The sequence below is a fragment of the Cricetulus griseus genome (assembly GCF_003668045.3).
Source record: "Cricetulus griseus strain 17A/GY chromosome 1 unlocalized genomic scaffold, alternate assembly CriGri-PICRH-1.0 chr1_1, whole genome shotgun sequence".
In the NCBI taxonomy this organism is placed as follows: Eukaryota; Metazoa; Chordata; class Mammalia; order Rodentia; family Cricetidae; genus Cricetulus; species Cricetulus griseus.
The window spans coordinates 107311850-107330073 of record NW_023276807.1 but is presented as its reverse complement, the minus strand read 5'-3'; the positions used below and the strand labels follow the sequence as shown (position 1 = coordinate 107330073).

At 46.9% G+C, this 18224-nt stretch overlaps 1 protein-coding gene across 1 annotated transcript in view; it reads left to right on the top strand.

Moving 5' to 3' along the window:
• The window catches only part of Slc2a9 (solute carrier family 2 member 9), a 114933-nt gene that overhangs the window by 82396 nt on the left and 14313 nt on the right, over positions 1–18224 (top strand). The window contains exon 11 of the mRNA XM_027387033.2: positions 15988–16115. Coding sequence (XP_027242834.1) covers positions 15988–16115 — 128 coding nt within the window. The remainder of the gene's footprint in view (positions 1–15987; positions 16116–18224) is intronic.

Genomic DNA, 18224 nt, shown 5'->3' with positions numbered 1-18224 from the left:
CAGCTGCCCAGCTTTCCCCTGCCCTCTGAGGATGGACCTTAGCCCACGTGTAGCAATGTGGTCTCTAGAAGTCACAGACAGCTGTTGTCCTGTCACTTACACAGGAAACCACTTCATTTCACATTGACGATGGGAAACGCCACAACCAGCAATGCCAACTCACACAATGCAAGAAGGAAGTCCCACTCAACAGGACTCAATAGGCAGTGTTTGTTCAAACTCCAAGAGTCTGACACCTGTAGTTTATTTCAGGCATATCCAAGCACAGCACAATTTGGAAAAAAGTTTCTTGGTGATAGTTACACAATCCTATGTGTACAAAAAAGCTTAAGACATGATTGCATCAAAACTCTTGTAAAGTACAAGTGACATCTTTCATAAAGATAGGTTCTATAGATTATATAGATTAGCTGAAAAAAGCAGGCATATGATAAACAAAGTTCTTGATAAGGGTCTGAAGACAGATAGAAGATAGCTATAGATTGAGGTAAACATAAAAATCGATGGAAGACCATGAGGCCTGGTCATGCAGATGGTACAGAGGTCACCAGGCTATTATTAGCCACCTCTCTTCCCAGTCTTCTGGGCAGAAAACAGGTTATACATCTCTCCCTTTGAAGAGACAACCCATCATGTTTAACATTCTTGGTTTCCTAGTGCTTATCTGTTCTGCACAAGGACCTCTATGTCTCCTACCACTGATGACCAAGAGCTGCTGCCTCTGACCTCTCCTGTGGACCGTCCCTGAGCTACCCACTGATATTAGACCAGGTGCCTCCCACTAACAGTACTGAACATGTAGAATGTTCTCTTGCCTCCCTGATCATCAGTACCATCCTGAGGTGGGATTGGCATGTTGAGTAGAGAAATGACCAGGTCATTTTTTTTCTTTTGGTTTCTACTCTTTCTATCCCAGGAATAGAAAATGGGTTAAGGGTGAACCACCAAATTATTTCTTTCCATATTAACCTTATTCTCAATTTATAGACTAAAAGGAAAGCAGTTCAGATTGATTTCCTGCATCACACAGCTGAGAAATGATGAGTTTGGACTTTCACCATCTTGTCCTAAGACCCATGATCTTAACACTTTCATGCATACCTGGCTGGTAAGCAATAGCTGGTTGCTAAAACTTGAGAAGAATTAGATCCATTCTGAGATTGACCTATAAGATTAAAAACTACTTATATGGCTCAGTGGCTAATGGCATTTACCACCAAGTCTAAGGATATGAGTTAGATCCCTGAGACCCACATGGTAGAAGGAAAGAACCAACCCCCTCAGACCTCCACATATGTACCCATACATAAATAAATGTAATTTTTTAATTACTCAGAGGCCTACACAGAGAATTCTGGATATGGGGAAGAGGCTGCTACTCTCCTTTTCCCAGGATAAGGTTAACCTCCATCTTCACACATCTACCCTGCATGCATCTACACAAGACACAGTTTTGTCACCCCTGTCCCTATGACAGACCTTCTCAGCTGAAGGTGACTCTGAAGAATGCTGATTTTCATAGCTTCCATTGGTTCTGCTTCTGGCCTTGTTCACACTCAAACGTCTGGAATCTGCCTAGGCTTTCGCTCTTAAATTCAGTCCTCCAAGTCATAGTACTTGGTGTTGACGGGAGAGCTTTCATGTCTCAGGGTGTGAAACACTTGGCTCCGCACTGGTGTCCAGAGGAAGTCACCTGCACCCTACAAGTACAGATAAGCTTTTAGTCCTGACCCTTCATCAATGTCAGGTGTTCACTCAGCAGCCACACCTCTCGGGCAAGCAGAGATCTCAGCCACCAGAGGACTGGTTCTAGGAAAGACTCCACAATCAACTCACACTGGCAGTGCCCAGCCCAAGGCCTCAGGAAGAGTACCTGTCTAAGGGAAGTCCAGACTATTGAGAGCTTCACCATCTACCTAAGCCTTCAGGGCAGAGCCCGTCCTAGGAGGAGCTCTCTAGGAAAGTGAGGAATAAGGATGCCGAGGGATACATGACTGAGACCCTCCACCCCTATTCGGCCTCCGCATAAGGAAATGTCAGTAAGCCAGGGACCCACTGGGGGGAAACCAGTGGGTCCCTGGAGGAAACCCAGTAGTTTCCACCAGACAGCTTCTCTCCTGAGCAATCAATTTAAGGAGACCTGACAGGGAAATTAGACAGAGGGAAAGAAAGAACACAAAGGTGGCAGTTTCCTGCTACATATTTTATGTGTGTGCACAGCCCCAAGGCAGCTCAGAGAATCTCATAAACAAGGCAGTTGAAAGCCTTACTTTGAAGGATGGAAGATCTCTACAGCTCATTTCCAGTCTGAAGGCTGTCATGAAGACCTGACACCTGGAAGGGAGATGTGGGCCTAGTGGGGTGGCCAGTGTACCCAGAGGGAGGATGGTCTTTGAGGGTGGGAATTAGGATGGCGATGAACACTCCAGATGATGACGCTGGCACAGTAGATGTACCAGGAGCCTACTTAGCACATGTCTTGTATGAAAGGGGGACCCTCTGCTTGTCATAATGTCCTGGCCCTGTGGAGCCTTTCCTGCAGATAGAAATGATCTGAGTACTGAGTAAAGGACAGATACAGGAGCCTTCCAGTTACACAGGCTAGAGTTTCACAGAGGGCCTAACATCTCAACCAAGCTCTTGCAGACCCCATAGAGGCACCTAAAGGAGACGGGGACAGAGGCAAGGAAAACAGATAAAGGAGTGCCAGCCATGCCCTTGTCACATCTACAGAGAAGAAAGTGGGAAGTGCTATTCCTGACCTGGGGAAGTCCTTGGGGAGTCAGACTGGGCAGTAACCATTTTCAGGGTGTTTCCAGGATAGGGTGAGACCAGGACAAATGAGTGCTGCATGGCTAGTATTCTAGATTCATCTGAATATTGTTCATATATTTTCCTTTCTCATTCTATGTGACTGTGAGGTTGGCTCCAGGATTTGGTCATGTCTGGGGATCTGACCCCTGGCCATGACACATCCATCTACACAGTGGATGGGAGGCTGTGTTCATGACCTCAACCACCCTGGGTTAAAATTCAAGGAGCATCTACATGGCCTCAAGCACCTCATTTGGGGCTGAACAGCAGAACAAGAGCTCTGGCTCTCCTAGTAGATTCCACCACCACTAGGTCATGAGTCTCCTTGCACAGTGGCTAGTGTGCACATGACCTCAGACATTTCTACCTGTTGAAAAATCAGCAGGTGTAGGAACAAATGAGAGACATAGGGAGAGAGAGAGAGAGAGAGAGAGAGGGGGGGGGCAGAGAGAAGGAGAGAGAGGGAGGGAAAGAGAGAGAGATAGATAGATAGACAGACTCCCATGCATGGTTTTGGCCTCCTCACAACTGAACTAAACAGCTTATATGGGATTTCAATCAGGTTACTTTGTCCCCTGGGGAGTAAGAAAATTATCTCAAAAGCAAAGTGACAGGAAAATTAATTTCTAGTCTTCATGAATAAGTAGAAAGTATTGGGTAGAGAAATATATATACACAACTAGAGCCATAATCTGAGACACAGCCTGACACCAAATCAGTATGTGGTCATGATTCTTATTAAGACAAACCCATATAATACAAAATTAGCTGTCATTGCCAAGGACATATCAATGAATTTATACAAAGGTAAGGCTTACCTCTGGAATCATTAGCATCTAGAAATGGAAATCTAGCCTCAAACCCTTGACTACTCAGGGGCTTGTGGGAAAGTCCCTGTGACATGAGCCTTCTGAATCCAGCTTGTGAATGTTAAGATACAATATAAAGTCATAGCTGCTCCAGGGCCTGGTAGGAGATGGTACCCCAGGCAGGGCAGTCAAATGGATTTAAAGGACCATTGTGTGAATGGTCTCCTCTCTGATCTGAGGGCAAGGCTAGAGGACTCAGCAAGAGACCAAGGCCCCAGGACCAGCCCCAGTGGGAAAGAGTCCCATCCTCAAGACCACCCAGATGTGTGTAAAAACACATGGTAAGACTGTAGCCTGGAGGGTGACTGTGTAGTGATGCAGAGTTGCTTCCCAGAAGCCAAGGGTGCCCTGGAGTCAGAGGCCTGTCAAGGAGCTTCTCCAATATGGGCCATCCTAGTGACCAACTGAAGTACAGGAACCATATTCTCAGAGCATAGAGACCCATATCAGAGAATGAGATGACAGAGGAAGGACCAGGGGCAGGTGGGTGAGAAAAGGAAACTAGCTCAGACTGAAATTGTTGCTTTAGTCTTGTTTCCATTGCTGTGGTAAAATATCCTGGCAACAGTGACTTGGAATGAGAAAGGTTTATCTAACTTACCATTCCAGACTATAGTCCATCACTGCAGGGAAGTTAAGACAGGAACCTGAAGCAGGTAGTCACATCTACAGTCAAGAGCAGAGGGAAATGAATGCATTCATGTTTGTTAGTGCTCAGCTCCTCTCTACACATATATAGTCTGAATAGGGAATGGCACTGCCCCACTATTTTCTTAATTAATGTACTCAAGAGAATCCCCCACAGACAGGCCCACAGCCAAAATGGCCTAGACAACCCCTTGTTGAGACTTTCCCTAGGTAGTTCTAGATTGGTCAGGTTGGCAATTAAAAATGACCATCACAGGATTTTCCATCCATGTTAGTCATCACTCAACAAATTACTTGAGACAACCAACTTAGAAAACAGAAAGGGATTATTTTGGCTTGTAGTTTGAGAGGTTCTGGTCTGTCTTAGCTAGGATTTTTATTGCTGTGAGGAGTCACAGTGTGTCACAGAGGAGACACCATGACCACAACAGCTCTTAAAGGGAAAACATTTATTGGGGATGGCCTATAGTTCAGGAGTTTAGTCCATTATCATCATGGCAGAAAGCAATGCTGCATGCAGGTAGACATGGTGCTGGAGAGGGAGCTGAGAGTTCTACAGCTGGTTCAGCAGATAGCAGGAAGAGAGAGATACTGGGACTGACCTAATCTTCTTAAATCTCAAAGCCCCACCCCCAGTGGCACACTTCCTTCAACAAGGTCACACCTCCAATAATCCCATCCCTATGAGTCTATGGGGGCCATTTGAATGCAAACCACCATAGGCCTGTGATGGGTTGTGCATTAGTCCTGGAAAGAAGCAGTGTGTCACAGAGAAAGCACCTGACAGATCAAAGCTGATCACATCACCAACCAAGAGCACCCCCCGCCATGGCCAGAGAACCTTCCACACAGCACCAACTTGAAGCTTCCACTATTTCCCACATGATATTAAGAATGAAGACTTTAAGAGTTGGGCTCTGTGAAGGCCACTCAAAACATGAACCATAGCACACTATTCGAATACCCCTCCATGCTTCTTAGTTGTAAAATACCAACATGTCTCTCTTGGTTCTATTTCTGTTCAGAATTCTTACTGTCTCCCTGCCCAAAGTGATTGAATCCACTTCCATGGCTGCCAGAACAGTTTACCACAAACTGGGTGGCTGGAACAGAAGTCATAGACCTAGGGGTAGAGGTGAAGTCAGGCTGCAGGAAAGAAGTCCCCACTAGCCTGCCATGTCCCATGATGGTCACCACCATCCTCAGTGCTTCTTGGTTATGACAGGTCTCCATGGCGCTTCCTAATCCTTGTCCTCATAAGAACACCAATAAGCAGGTGTCAGCTACACCTGACCTCACCACAGCCTCAGCTTAACTTGGCATTTCTTCACAGACCATTCTTCCAAATAGGGTCACTGTCATGGGTACCAGAAGTAGACATCAACACATCCTTTGAGGACATGATTCAGCCCATGCACATAGTAGAAAACTTTAAAAACATGGCCATTCTTTATGAGAAAAATGTATTCCAACTCAGCAACTAGATATGGTAATAATGAACATGATAAAGTAAGAGCCAAGAGTCAGCAAGCCTTTGTGTAATGGGATTGCTCTGAATCCTTCAGGTGGATAACCATGCTTCATCTTCAGCCAGTCTTGTGAGATCATGTAAGATCAGACTCTTCTTGCCCAGGGCTGGAGGTCACAGAACTTGTCTGTGATGGCTCAGACTGACATGTTTGTGGATATATGTTTGGGTGATCCCCTCTCAAAAGGGTAATTTGAAGAAATTTTGTAGACAGAAAACAGTGTGGAGAACACAAGGCCAGAGCCATGAATGTATTGGCCATCAGCACAGTGGCACATGACTGTGATCTCCAGGATGAAACCCTCTGCCTGTTAGTGGTGGGTAAAGCAAAGCATTGCACCGACAAGAACGTTCATCAAAAGTCAAGGTCAAGCTAGTGAAATGCAGAGGACAGAGGCGAACACCTTACAGAACATAACGTGTTGCTTTCAGCATTTTCTTGTGAATGTTTAGAAACATGTGGCATAGAGTGAAGGGGTTTCAGGGATTTTACACACTTTTGTGCAGTTCCTCATTCTGTCTGAAGAGCGAATTTTGCATTTCCCCCTTCTGCCTCATTGCACTGCTATAGTCAAAGGTTACCTGGGAGAGAGAAGGCATGCATGAGAGGATATGGTTCCTACATGATAAGAATTCATTTGCCCCTGTCTCTGCAGCACTATGTGGTTTAGCAGAACTATACATGTAAACAAGAAACAGGATTTGCTACTGAGGGGCATGTCCACACTTTTAATGTATTTGATTCCTTGGTTTGAAAAACCAGGTTTTGTCCCTCAGAGGTTCCAATCCCAAGAAACACTTACTATACCTGGTTTCTTTCACTACTGCATTTTCTTCCAAAATGCATTTTCCTTCTTTGCCTTTGGGTGAATTGACCTCGTGCTGACCCTGTGACCTTCATTGATTACTCCTGAGCCCTAATTCATAGCCAAGACATAGAGTTGCTGTCCCTACTGGCCCATGGCTGTGGGCTCTGGAGCTATGGTCTCTGAGCTCTTACAAGTTTGCTGCAACTGGGCCACATTACACAGGGACTTGGGCAAAGCCTTGGATCTCTTTCCGTCAGTTTCCCTCTCCATGAGAAGGGGGTGTGACCCGGTGAAGTGTTCTCTAGTTAAATGGCCACCCTTGAGATGCCTCTTTAGGGTTGAACACCACCATCATGGTGAGGCCCCAGTAGCCTGAGAACACACCTTTGTACTTGTAGAAGTTGCTAAGCAACCAGCCTAGCCAAAGCTACTCCCCTGATTCTGGACGTCCCCAGACACTGTTACCAGATCTGCCATTTCCAACCATGCTGCCTCCTTCCACCATCTCAGTCAAGCCTAGAGGCACAGCTTCTTGCCCCCCTTTTAGCACAGGAGGTCGGGGTCCTGCAGTCCCCACAGATGATGCCCACAAGTTGTTCCTCAAGCCAGCACAGTGCCAGGTTCATGCTCTGTTTGATCAGATGTTAAACTGCTCTAACCAAACACTCAACATGAGTGACATTGAAGCAGAAAGATTAGGTTTGTCTCAGGGTTTCAGTCACAGTTCTCAGTTCCGTGGATGCCAGGACCATGATGGGCCAGGAAGTCACAGCAGTAGAACTGAGCAGAAAGAGGCTGTTCACCTCAGGACAAACAGGAAGTGGGGTGGGGTCAGGGAGACTGAGACTAACTATATCCCTCAAGGCACACTCACTGAGACCTACATCTTCTAGTGAGGCCCTACATCCTTAAGTTTATACACACACACACACACACACACACACACACACACACACACACACACACACAGAGAGAGAGAGAGAGAGAGAGAGAGAGAGAGAGAGAGAGAGAGAGAGAGAGAGAGAGAGAGCAAGCACTGCCATTTGGAGACCAAATATTCAACACATGAATTCTGTAGGTAGATGTTTCATATTTAAACCATAACATGCTTCTCTCTTGTGGTGGATTGAATAACATCCACCAAGATTCATGTCTACTTGGGTCCTTGGAATGCAATGCTGCCTAGAAAAAAGACCTTTGAGAACTGTTAGTTAAGGCTCTTGAGATATGATCAGCCTAGTTGGAGGTACAAAAAAAAAAAAAAAAAAAAAAAAAAAAAGACCAGGAGTCACCAGAAAGGAGAGTTCCAAGAAGTGCAGAGCAGATTCCCCAGAGCCTTTGGCAGAAATAAGGCACTGCTAATCCCAAGCTTCCAGAATCCAGGTCTGGCATGACAACTTCCTGTTTTATTAAGTGACCACATTTATCTATTTGTTACAGCAGTCACAACAAGCTAATCTGGCCACTGTGATGGCAGAAAAGCACTTTGTCAACTCAGGCAGCTATAGACATGGAGCAGGTGGCTTTTGGAAATAAAAGATTTCCACCATCCAGTGACAGATGCATGTGGACAAGCTGCTCAGTGAGGGTACAGCACATGTTCCACTTGTCTAGGAAGACCAGGGACTATGCAAAGTTCCCATTAGCTTCCTGCAGTTGACCACCTGCTCTACCAGGACATTGCCTTGTGCATCGCTAGGACCACAGCATCTCTGCAAAGGAGACTTTCATTTTTGTTTTTACTACTGATGACTATGTGAGCCTTGCTTAGTCCGCACCGCATGCAATATAGACAGGACACAACCAGAATTTGCCCGACTCTGAGCCTGATCTCCCCCTCTCCATCCCACCCCCATTCTCCCCTGAGTCTCTCACTGCTCAGTTTTCCTTCTTATCTTTGCCCACAGCCTTGGGGAGAGTTAATTAGGGAGCTTGCTGCCTGCAACCTGAGTAGGAACACATGGCAGTGTGTTTTATGATTTTCTGCCAAGTTCTCTTCAGAAAAGTGTGTCTTCAGAAGAAACCACAAGCAATTGCTCTCAAAAAAAAAAAAGCTCTAAGTTTCAGTGGCTAAGCCTAGATGATTGATTGATTGATTGATTGAGTTTGTGTTATTTAACATAATTTCTTTATTGACTCTTTGGGAATTTTACATGATGCACCCTAATTCCACTCACCTCCCAGTCTCTCCACATCCTCCCCTCTCCCCTGCAGTGTCCCCCCCAATTTTTTTAAAAAATCAAACCAAAACAAGCAATCAAACAATAACAACAATATAAAAAAACCTCTTCGATCATCCATCCATCTTTCCTACCTCTCCAGCACCTCTTCATTTGTCCTGGTGGCATAGGGAGTCATGTGTGTCTGTCACATAGAATTCCCTTTTGTCCAGTCAACTTTACTTGCAAATGTTCATTGCCATGAAGGCCTCTGGCTTCTTGTACACCACCATCACTGGATCCTCTCCGAAACTCCTTTAGGCTATTCTGTGATCACCCTCAGTCATGGAGATCCACAGGTCCAGTCCCTTCATGAGCTCTAGCAGTTCCTACATTGGGTAGATATTGAGGTGGCCCAGCCCCAGGCCTGTGGGCCTGTGTGGTAATTGAGCTAGTCAGTCCAGGCTGTTGGGGCTGCCCCCCTCAGATGAGGGGTGGAGCCAGCTCCCCTACACTTATACCATCAGGGTCAGTTCTCCCTCACCTGTGGTGAGGGGAGGGACCATCTCTCCCAAGTGGGAGGATGGGAAGGGTGGGAGGGCTCTCCTTAGAGGGTCAGGGCCAGCTCTGTTGTTTCAGTGTCCATCAAGGGGCAGGATCAGCTATCCCAGGACCAGCATAGGGAAGGACTGGCTCAGCATGGCCCTCTAATTTCATCACACATGGTTCCTATGGCCCCTGAGGTGACACAAGCCACAGATATCAACACGGACCCTGGCTTCAGTAGGGCCATGGACCCACACATGGCCCTCAGCTGCAGCCCTGGGCAGGACATCACCATAGTACCAGATAGCAGTATATGACACTTAGACCTGTATAGCCCCTGATATAGCATGGCCCCTGGGTGCCAATATTGTCCTAGGTAGCTGAACAGATACTAGACAAGCACAGGGCCCTTTGACATCTCTAACAAAGCACCATATATGGGACAACTTACAAGCAAACACCTCACAGTTCTGGAGGTTTTAAGTTCAAAATCAAGATCAGCTGCATGGTCATAGACAGCATTGTCTTGCTCTGCAATCACATGGCAGAAAGAAGTGCAGTTTCCGGGGTCTCAGTTTTAAGGTTATTAATCTTATGAGGGTTTTGCCTTTATTGTGCATTGCCTTGATACTGCTAGGTTTTCAATGTACAAATGGGGAGAGACAAAATAGCCCAGTCCCCAACATCACCACTACCATCACTATTATTATTTTTACAATTGTTGTCATCACCTTCGGCACCTTTATCGAGCAGTTATTACATTCTGATATGATACTACATTCCCTACCTGCATTGTCTCCTTTCACAAGAAACTCAGCAGTTAGTTGAGACAGGAAGTGAGGCCTTGCTCATCATCTGCCTCAGCTTTTTCCTCTTAGAACCTCACAAGCTGAGTAGGTGGTAGAAACAGGTCATGAGGAAGCCTCCCCTCCACCCCGCAGCTCCTGTCACAGCTTTAATGAGCAGACTCTTGTAGGCCTGGGGCATCAACATTGACCTTGTTTTAATTTGCACCTTTCCAAGTGAGAAGCAATTACATGATAATGATTCATTTCTCTAATGTGTCAAAAATCAGCTGCTAAAAAAAGACAAAAGCAGCCCACTGCATTCATATTCTGACCATCATTTTCCTGTTCATCTGAGGGAAGGCTCAATTCAGGCCACTCAGAAGTATGTAAGGGAGCTGTTTCCATTCCCCACATTGGGAGCAAAGTGGCCAGAAACAGGAGATTGCATTTACTTCCTTTTTTACATACACATACACACATGCACATATACACATGCAGACACACATATGTACATACACACAAGCATACACACAGACACAGCACACACATAAGCACATATAGAATCACACACATATATGCACACACACCTGCACACACCTGCACACACATACACACACACATACATGTACACACACATGCACACAAATACACACACCTACACATACTCACATGCATACACACATACATACATACACACATGCACACATACATACATGCACACATGCACACATGTACACACACACACACACACACACACACACACACACACACACACACACACACACAGGCACACACATACATATAGTTTTTTGAGATAAGGTCTCATGTAGCCCAGACTAGCCTCAAGGGTATCCAAGGATAACCTTAGATTCTTGATTATCCTGCCTCTGCCTTCCACATTGCGAGATTACAGCTGTTCATTACCATACCAGAAGCAGATTTTAGGCATCATAACCTGACCTTTAAAGATCAAAGACAACTTTCCCATAGAAGCCATATGAAGTGGGGAAGAACTTAGGACTCTGAGTCACCATTTCAGTGCACACCCTGCCCCATTCAGTCACCCATGTGGCCTCAGTTCTTACCCTCTTTCATCTGCTTCCCCACGGGTGAAATGGGTCCTAGGAACTGTGAAGAATAAGTGAGAAAGACACATGAAGCAAGGTCCTGTGTGTCATGTGGCAGCTCAGGAAGCCCATTCCATCTCTTGTCTGCCACCCCTGCCATGGCACCTTCCTCGGGGCAAGTGTTGACAGTCTGTAGTGTTATCACATTCATGGGGGCACCATGTTTCTGGTCTCCAAGTTCCTCCCTTCTCAATTCTTAACCTGTCACAACTCTAACCAGGGGAACAAAGGCTCAGGAAACCATGAAGCCACCTGCCCCCTTCCTTAAAGAGGTTTCTATTTCTCATGTGCATCTGTATTTGTGGCATCTACATATGAGGGTTACACATATGGACCGGGCTTGTGGAGCTTGGACTTCAAGGCAGAGAGTTATACAGTAGTTAAATACCATGTGTATAAGACCACATTTTAAGAAACCGGAAGTGAGAAGGCCAGATAATGAAATGAAGAATGACAGAGTGATGGGAAGGGTGAGGATGTGCATCCCAACTGAGCTCACCGGGAAGCTCCTGTGTAACCTAACTCAGCTCGTCCAGGAGCTCCTGTTGAGCAGATGGAGGTCATAGGAAGTTACCTTAGTCAGGGTTCTTTTGCTGTGAAGAGACACCATGACCACCACAACTCTCATAAAGGAAAACATTTAATCAGGGCTTGCTTAAAGTTCAGAGTTTTAGTCCATTGTCATTGTGATGGGAAGCATGGTGAGTACAGACATGGTACTGGAGAGGTGTTGAGAGAGTTCTTCAGGCAGCAGGAAGAAAGAGTGAGACACTGAGCCTGTCTTGAGCACCTAAAACCTCCAAGCCCACCCCCAGTTCTACACTTCCTCCAACAAGACCACACCTGCTCCAAAAGGCCACACCCCCTAATAGTTTCATTCAAATCACTACAGAAGGTCTGCAGACAGCCTAGAATTGAGTCTTATAGACAAATAAATGGCAAGCTCCCAGACAGAATGTCTCCCCAACTGCTAGATGAGTGGAGCCAGAGAGTGAACATGGCACTGTGGGTGCACAGAAGGAAGTGTCCCTCGCCCCAGAGGCAGGAAGAAGTAATGGACAAAGAAGTTAGGGTGGGGGCTGGTTTTCAGGCTGCTGGGCTGGGAGAAGGAAAATAAGGAAGAGGATTCCTGAGAAGAGAGCTAGAGGTTGAAGGAGCAGGTGCCATAGGAGGGACCTTGCCTTAGGATCCTAGCACCACCTTTTAAGAGCCAGGAAGAGGGCTGTGGGTCTCTCAGAGGTCAAGTGCTTGCCTAGCATGCACAAGTCCCTGGGTACTATCCCCAGCACTGCAAAAAACAAACAGGCAGAAAAAATATCTTCCTAAGACTGGCCTGGAACAGGTCCAGCCCTGCAGCTGCCAGCTTGGAGCTCAGGGGGAGCTTTCAGCTTCCCACCCACAGGGCTCAGCTTCCAGATCTGGAAAGGTGACCATGTAAAGGGCAGATGCTTGCCACAGCTAACCCAGGATGTCAGTGTGGCCCAGCTGCAGAGCAGTCTCTTGACATCTCTAATGCTAGCCCAGCCTGACACCTACTGCAAATGCTTGTAAAGGGAAAACAAGCTGCCTCGCCTTTACAAGAAGCTACAGGAGAGCAGAGAAGTTCAGAGCCTGCTGCTGTCTTTTCCATACCTTTTCCTCCATCTGCCCTGCATCCCGCCCCACTGCCCAGCACTGGGTTTCCTTCTGAGCATCCTCACTCAGCCTCAGGCTAGCATTGAGAAAGAGTGTGTTCCCAATGCTAGCTCTGCCACAGATGCCTAGAACCACCTTTGGAGGCCCACTCTTCTGTGCCTCAGTGTCCTCTCTTGTGAACTGAGCTAATACTGCCTACCTAGAAAGAGCCTTAGGGACCGGGAAATGAATCACTGTAGCTGCACAGGCAGCTTGCTGCAGCCATCGGTACATTGTAGATATCATTTCACATAAGACATTCACATTGACTGAGAAGAGTGCAAGGAAAGTCCAGTGCACTTGGGTCCAAGCCCCCTCTCTGCCCTGCCTTGGCACTTATGGAACCCAGGATGATGTCTCTTTCCCCTCATCAGTGGCTTGTCTGGGACATATACCCACCACAACTGCCTCTGAGCATGGCTGTACAATACCCACTCCACTTACACTCTCAAAATGTCTGAATGGAAGACAGATCACTTGGTATCTCTGTCATCAGATGAGCACGACAGTGCCACCCTCAAGGGCTTGCATGAGAAAAATCATAGAGGTGTGCCTCCTTACCATCAGGCAGCCTCTGGGATCTTCACACACCTCCTGCCTTTAGCAAAGATGGGCAGAGATTTGACTTGTAGGTCAGGCCAGTCATGCAGACAATAGAGCCATCGAGCAACAACAGTATGCTATAGAATCTGAGGAAAGTCCATTCTCCAGCCAGCTGGTCTTCTGCCAGTTAGTGTCAGCTCCACAACTAACCTGTTGAGTCTCTGCCCCACCCAGGTCCTAGACATGCTCCTCACCACATGAACTGCCTGCCCACCTAGTTATCTTGACTGCTCTGGTTTTCATGGTGTAGACTAATTTAGCATTTTGGAATTAGTCACAGCTGGATAGCTCTCCTCTCTAAGCATTTAGGAATTGATTAAGATCCCCCTGGGATGATGGGGCCTGCTTGGCTGACCCTGAGAAGGTCCCTGATACTCTGCTGTAGGTCACGCTGGGTGTCACAGCTTGTAAACCTTTGTCCCGTGTTAACTGGAAGATGAACCCCACCCCAGCCATGATGGGAGCTTTTTCTGATAGACTTTGTTTCTTACCTGACTGTTCACCATTATAAAATAGTGGACCCATCTTTAATTAGAATGAGTAGGGCCAGTTTGAACTCCCATGGCCCATTTCTCTGAAGATTATGAAGGGCATTGTCCCAGCCTGAGCATCACTTTGGAGTGATGAACAGAGAACTCTGTGAGAATGAAAACATGTTAATTGGCAGTAGGGAGGGGAATACTGTTTCTCTGCATGATTGATCTTTGCAAATCCAAGTTAGTATTACTCTACCTCAGTGATGAAAGAGGGAGCCATAAAGCACTTGCCAATATTTTCCACCCCTGTAGCAGACTTTCTTTTGTGCCACCAACCAGCTCTCAAATCATGGCATGGAGACATTATTTATTATGAATGCTCAGCCTCAGCTTATGCTTGTCCCACTAGCTCTTATAACTTATTTTAACCTGTTTCTTTTCATCTACATTTTGTACTGGGGATTTTTTACCTTTCTTTCATTTTGTATATTCTACTCCATGTTTGGCTGGCTGGCAGCTGCCTCGTTAGCTGGCCCTGGGTGTCTCCCTCTCTTTCTCCCTTATTCTCATCTCTCTTCCATACCCCGCCCCTTCACACACACACCTAGATTTCTCCTACTACTACTTATTCTATCTGCCCACCAGCCCACCTAACTTTCTACTGCCTTACTGTTGGTCATTCAGCTTTTTATTAGACCAATCAGGTGCCATAGGCTGGCAAGGTAAAGCAGCAACACATCTTTACATAATTAAACAAATGCAGCACAAGCAAATGTAACACACCTTTACTTAGTTAAAGTAATAGTCCACAACACATTCCCACCCCACATACACGTCAGAGTTCTCAACTGCTTGCTTCCTGCTGATACCCCTGCCTGACTCCCTACTCTCCCTCCAACTGACCCTGCATTACAACAGCCACCTGCCTGGCTGCACTGGCCTGTATTGTGCCCATGTGGCAACCTGCCCAAAGGATCATGGGCTATTTTTAGTATTTTTCATCCTTCTGATGACTTACTGGAGGAAACTATTTTAAAGATCATTTTGGCTCCCAGAGGTTTCAGAGGTTTGGGTCTACAGGTCACAGCAGATTTTTTTGACCTGATATAGGGTATAGTACCATGAAGGATTGATGGCCAGAGCTGCTCATTCTGTGACAGACAGGAAGCAAAGAGAGCAGAAGTGGCTTGCAGTGATGCCTGTCTTTCTAGGACATGCCTCTGATGAAGGCAGAACACCATGGTGAGAGGATTGATAGAGCAGAGAAGCTCTCTTCATAACAGACAAAAAGGAGAGAGAGAAATGTGCCAGCAATGCCATGTATCTTTTCAGGGCATGCCCCCTTCCTCTAACAGCACCAAGGGATTAATCTATTGATTAAGTTGGAGTCCTCTAGGACCAGTCATATCTCACAATTACACCCACCAGTTAGGGGCCAAACCTTCAACTGTGAGCCTTTTGGGTGACACTTCATATCCAAACCATGTGTTCTAGTTTAAAGACCAAGTCTAAAGTCAGGCTAATGCAAATGCTGTAAGCACTTGTAAGGTGGTGAGGCTGAGCAATGAGCAGATAACTGGTATGCAATAAATGCATTTTAGCCCTAGATAAGTTTATAGAAACATAACCCCACTGTGAATGGAGCTGCATCTGTATCTCATCAATGTCTGTTGCCTTACATGTCACTCGTGCCCATGCAGTTCAAGGTTTGTGTTGGATCTCTGCTGGGGTCCCAGTGCTCCTTCAACTAAGTCAGAGAAATGTTTGTGTCTCTGGAGCCCAGGGCTGAGGGCTGCTAAGGGCACCAACCCTCAATCATACAGGTACAGCTATTCCTGCCAAGATAGCATCCTCACTTCATGGTGGTCCAGCACCTGGCTATGGAGGTAGTGTGGTGGGTGAGGTCTACTTAGGGGTTCATTCCTGTCCTGATTCTCCCCTCACAGGTGGGATCCCATTCATCCTGACCGGAGAGTTCTTCCAGCAGTCAGAGAGGCCGGCAGCCTTCATTGTCGCAGGCACAGTCAACTGGCTCTCCAACTTCGCTGTGGGGCTCCTTTTCCCCTTCATCCAGGTATGCCTGACAAGGAGGCTTTCTGCCATCACATTGCCTTGGGACTCTGAGACGTGGTGAAATCTGTCTGGTTGCAATGGGATGGGTGTATGTCTTTCCCTCTCTCTCTGCCTCCCCACCCCTCTCTCTCCTGCCTCTCTCTTGGTCTCAACTCATACTATTGTCCCAAGGAAGGAAGATTATACACTTTGACTAAGGTCATCTTCTCTCCCTCTTGTCCCTCCCTCCCTGTCCTTCTTCCCTCTTGTCCCTTTCTTCATTCTGTATCTCTTCCCTCCCTATTCTGCCTTCCTCCTCTGCCTCCCCCTCCTTCCTGTCCCTCCCTCCCATCCCTTCTCCCTTCTGTCCCTTTTTCCTCTGTGTCCCTCCTCCTTCCTGTCCCTTCTAGGAGCTGGCCCCAGATGCTATGGGCTGCCTCCTGTCACTTATTGCTGCGTGTGTGCAGAACCCTATATTGTGTTTTGAACTTATGACCACTCTTGGAATGTGCTAACTACTATGTCAGACAAACCTCATAGAAATGTTGCAGTCCAACATACACTCCAAGCCTCCCAAGGAAGACAGTGACTAGTAGGGAAATGCCAACATGTTCTAGAACCAGATGCAAATTCATTGGGGTTTGTAGTGTTTGGGGCAACAAAAATGAGTGGGCCCCAGCCTGCGGTTCTGGGGCACATGAACCATTAGAGGTGGAGTTCTCAAGCAAATGGGCTGCTGGAGAAGTGTTTCTGCTGTATGTGGACTGTTGACGTGTGGTGGTCCTCCAAGACTTCTCAAAGGAAGTGGCATTGGAGTAAAGACATGAGAAAAGTAAGGAGCAGGGGAGTCTTGGAAGTTCAAAGTCCAGGCTAGCATAACAGCAGTGTAAAGCCCTGAGGCTGGCTGGTGCTTGGCTGGGGTGGGAAACAGTATACAGCTGCAGCAGTGTGAGGCAGGGGTTTGCTAAATAGAAAGTGAGCTCATGAAGTTATCCACAGGTCAGAACATGAAAGACAAGGACTGTGCAAGGATTCTCCACACAGAGAGGGCCCAAAGCAGTCAGTCAGAAGGTGAAACTTCCCTACTCCAACACTCTCCAGGGCTCCCCGATGCCTATGACACAAGTACATCCACCTAGAGAAGGCAAGACTATATTTCAAACCTCCAAAAAAGGCCTATCATCTTAAAGGTCATTTCAATCCCATGCCTATCATCTTAAAGGTCATTTCAATCCCATCATCCTCCAAGACCCACTATTCAAAACACTGCTTAGTGCCAGTGCAGCATGTCCCAGCAACCCTACTACTAGCCAGGTGAACAAAATGGCTCTGTCCTCAGCTCACCATGCTCAGACTCAGCACAGCTGCAGACCAGTGGGACAGTCACTTCTCTCAGCTGCAAACCAGTTCCTCTGTGCCACAGGCCCCAGGTCTGGCTTTTGTGTCCATATAATCTCCCATGGCCCTCAGTTGGACTTACTCCTGACCTTCTTACAGACAAGCCCACTGAGGCCAGGCAACATCCCAGACTCCACAGGGCCCACCAAGCCCAGATCTCCTGACTGCTTCTCTCTGTGGTGACCTGCCATGCACTGCAGACTCCTGAACTCAACAGCTGGAAGGCAGGTACACCATCCAGCCTCCATGGAAGCAATGGCTTCCCATCTCACAATGCTACAAGCACCCCAAGGGCCATAGAGTACAGAGGGACTCATGCTTCGCATTCTCTTCCTTGGGGTCTCTTGCCAGCTGCAGCCAGGACACAACAAGCTGCTTTTTCATTTGGACTTTTCCTGTTTGGTTAAAAGCTAGCAGTCAAAGCCTGGGGTCAGTAAAGTATCCACTACATGGACAAAATTAACTTTAAATTACCTGCTGATTCTCTTTCCTTCACAGCTGAGTCTTCCTGGGCTCAGGGTATACTTGCTGGGTCTGTGAAGCAGACCTGTCTTCTACACACCTAGGGGTGAGACGAGTACATCTTATAGACACTGAAGACCTAATACCATCCTGCCAGGCAGGGAGTGAGAAGCGTCCACTGGCACGTTCACACAAACATCTATTGAGCACTTGCCATGTGCCAGCAAATGCTCAACCCTGCCAGGGCCAGGAAGTACAGCCTCCAGCAGCT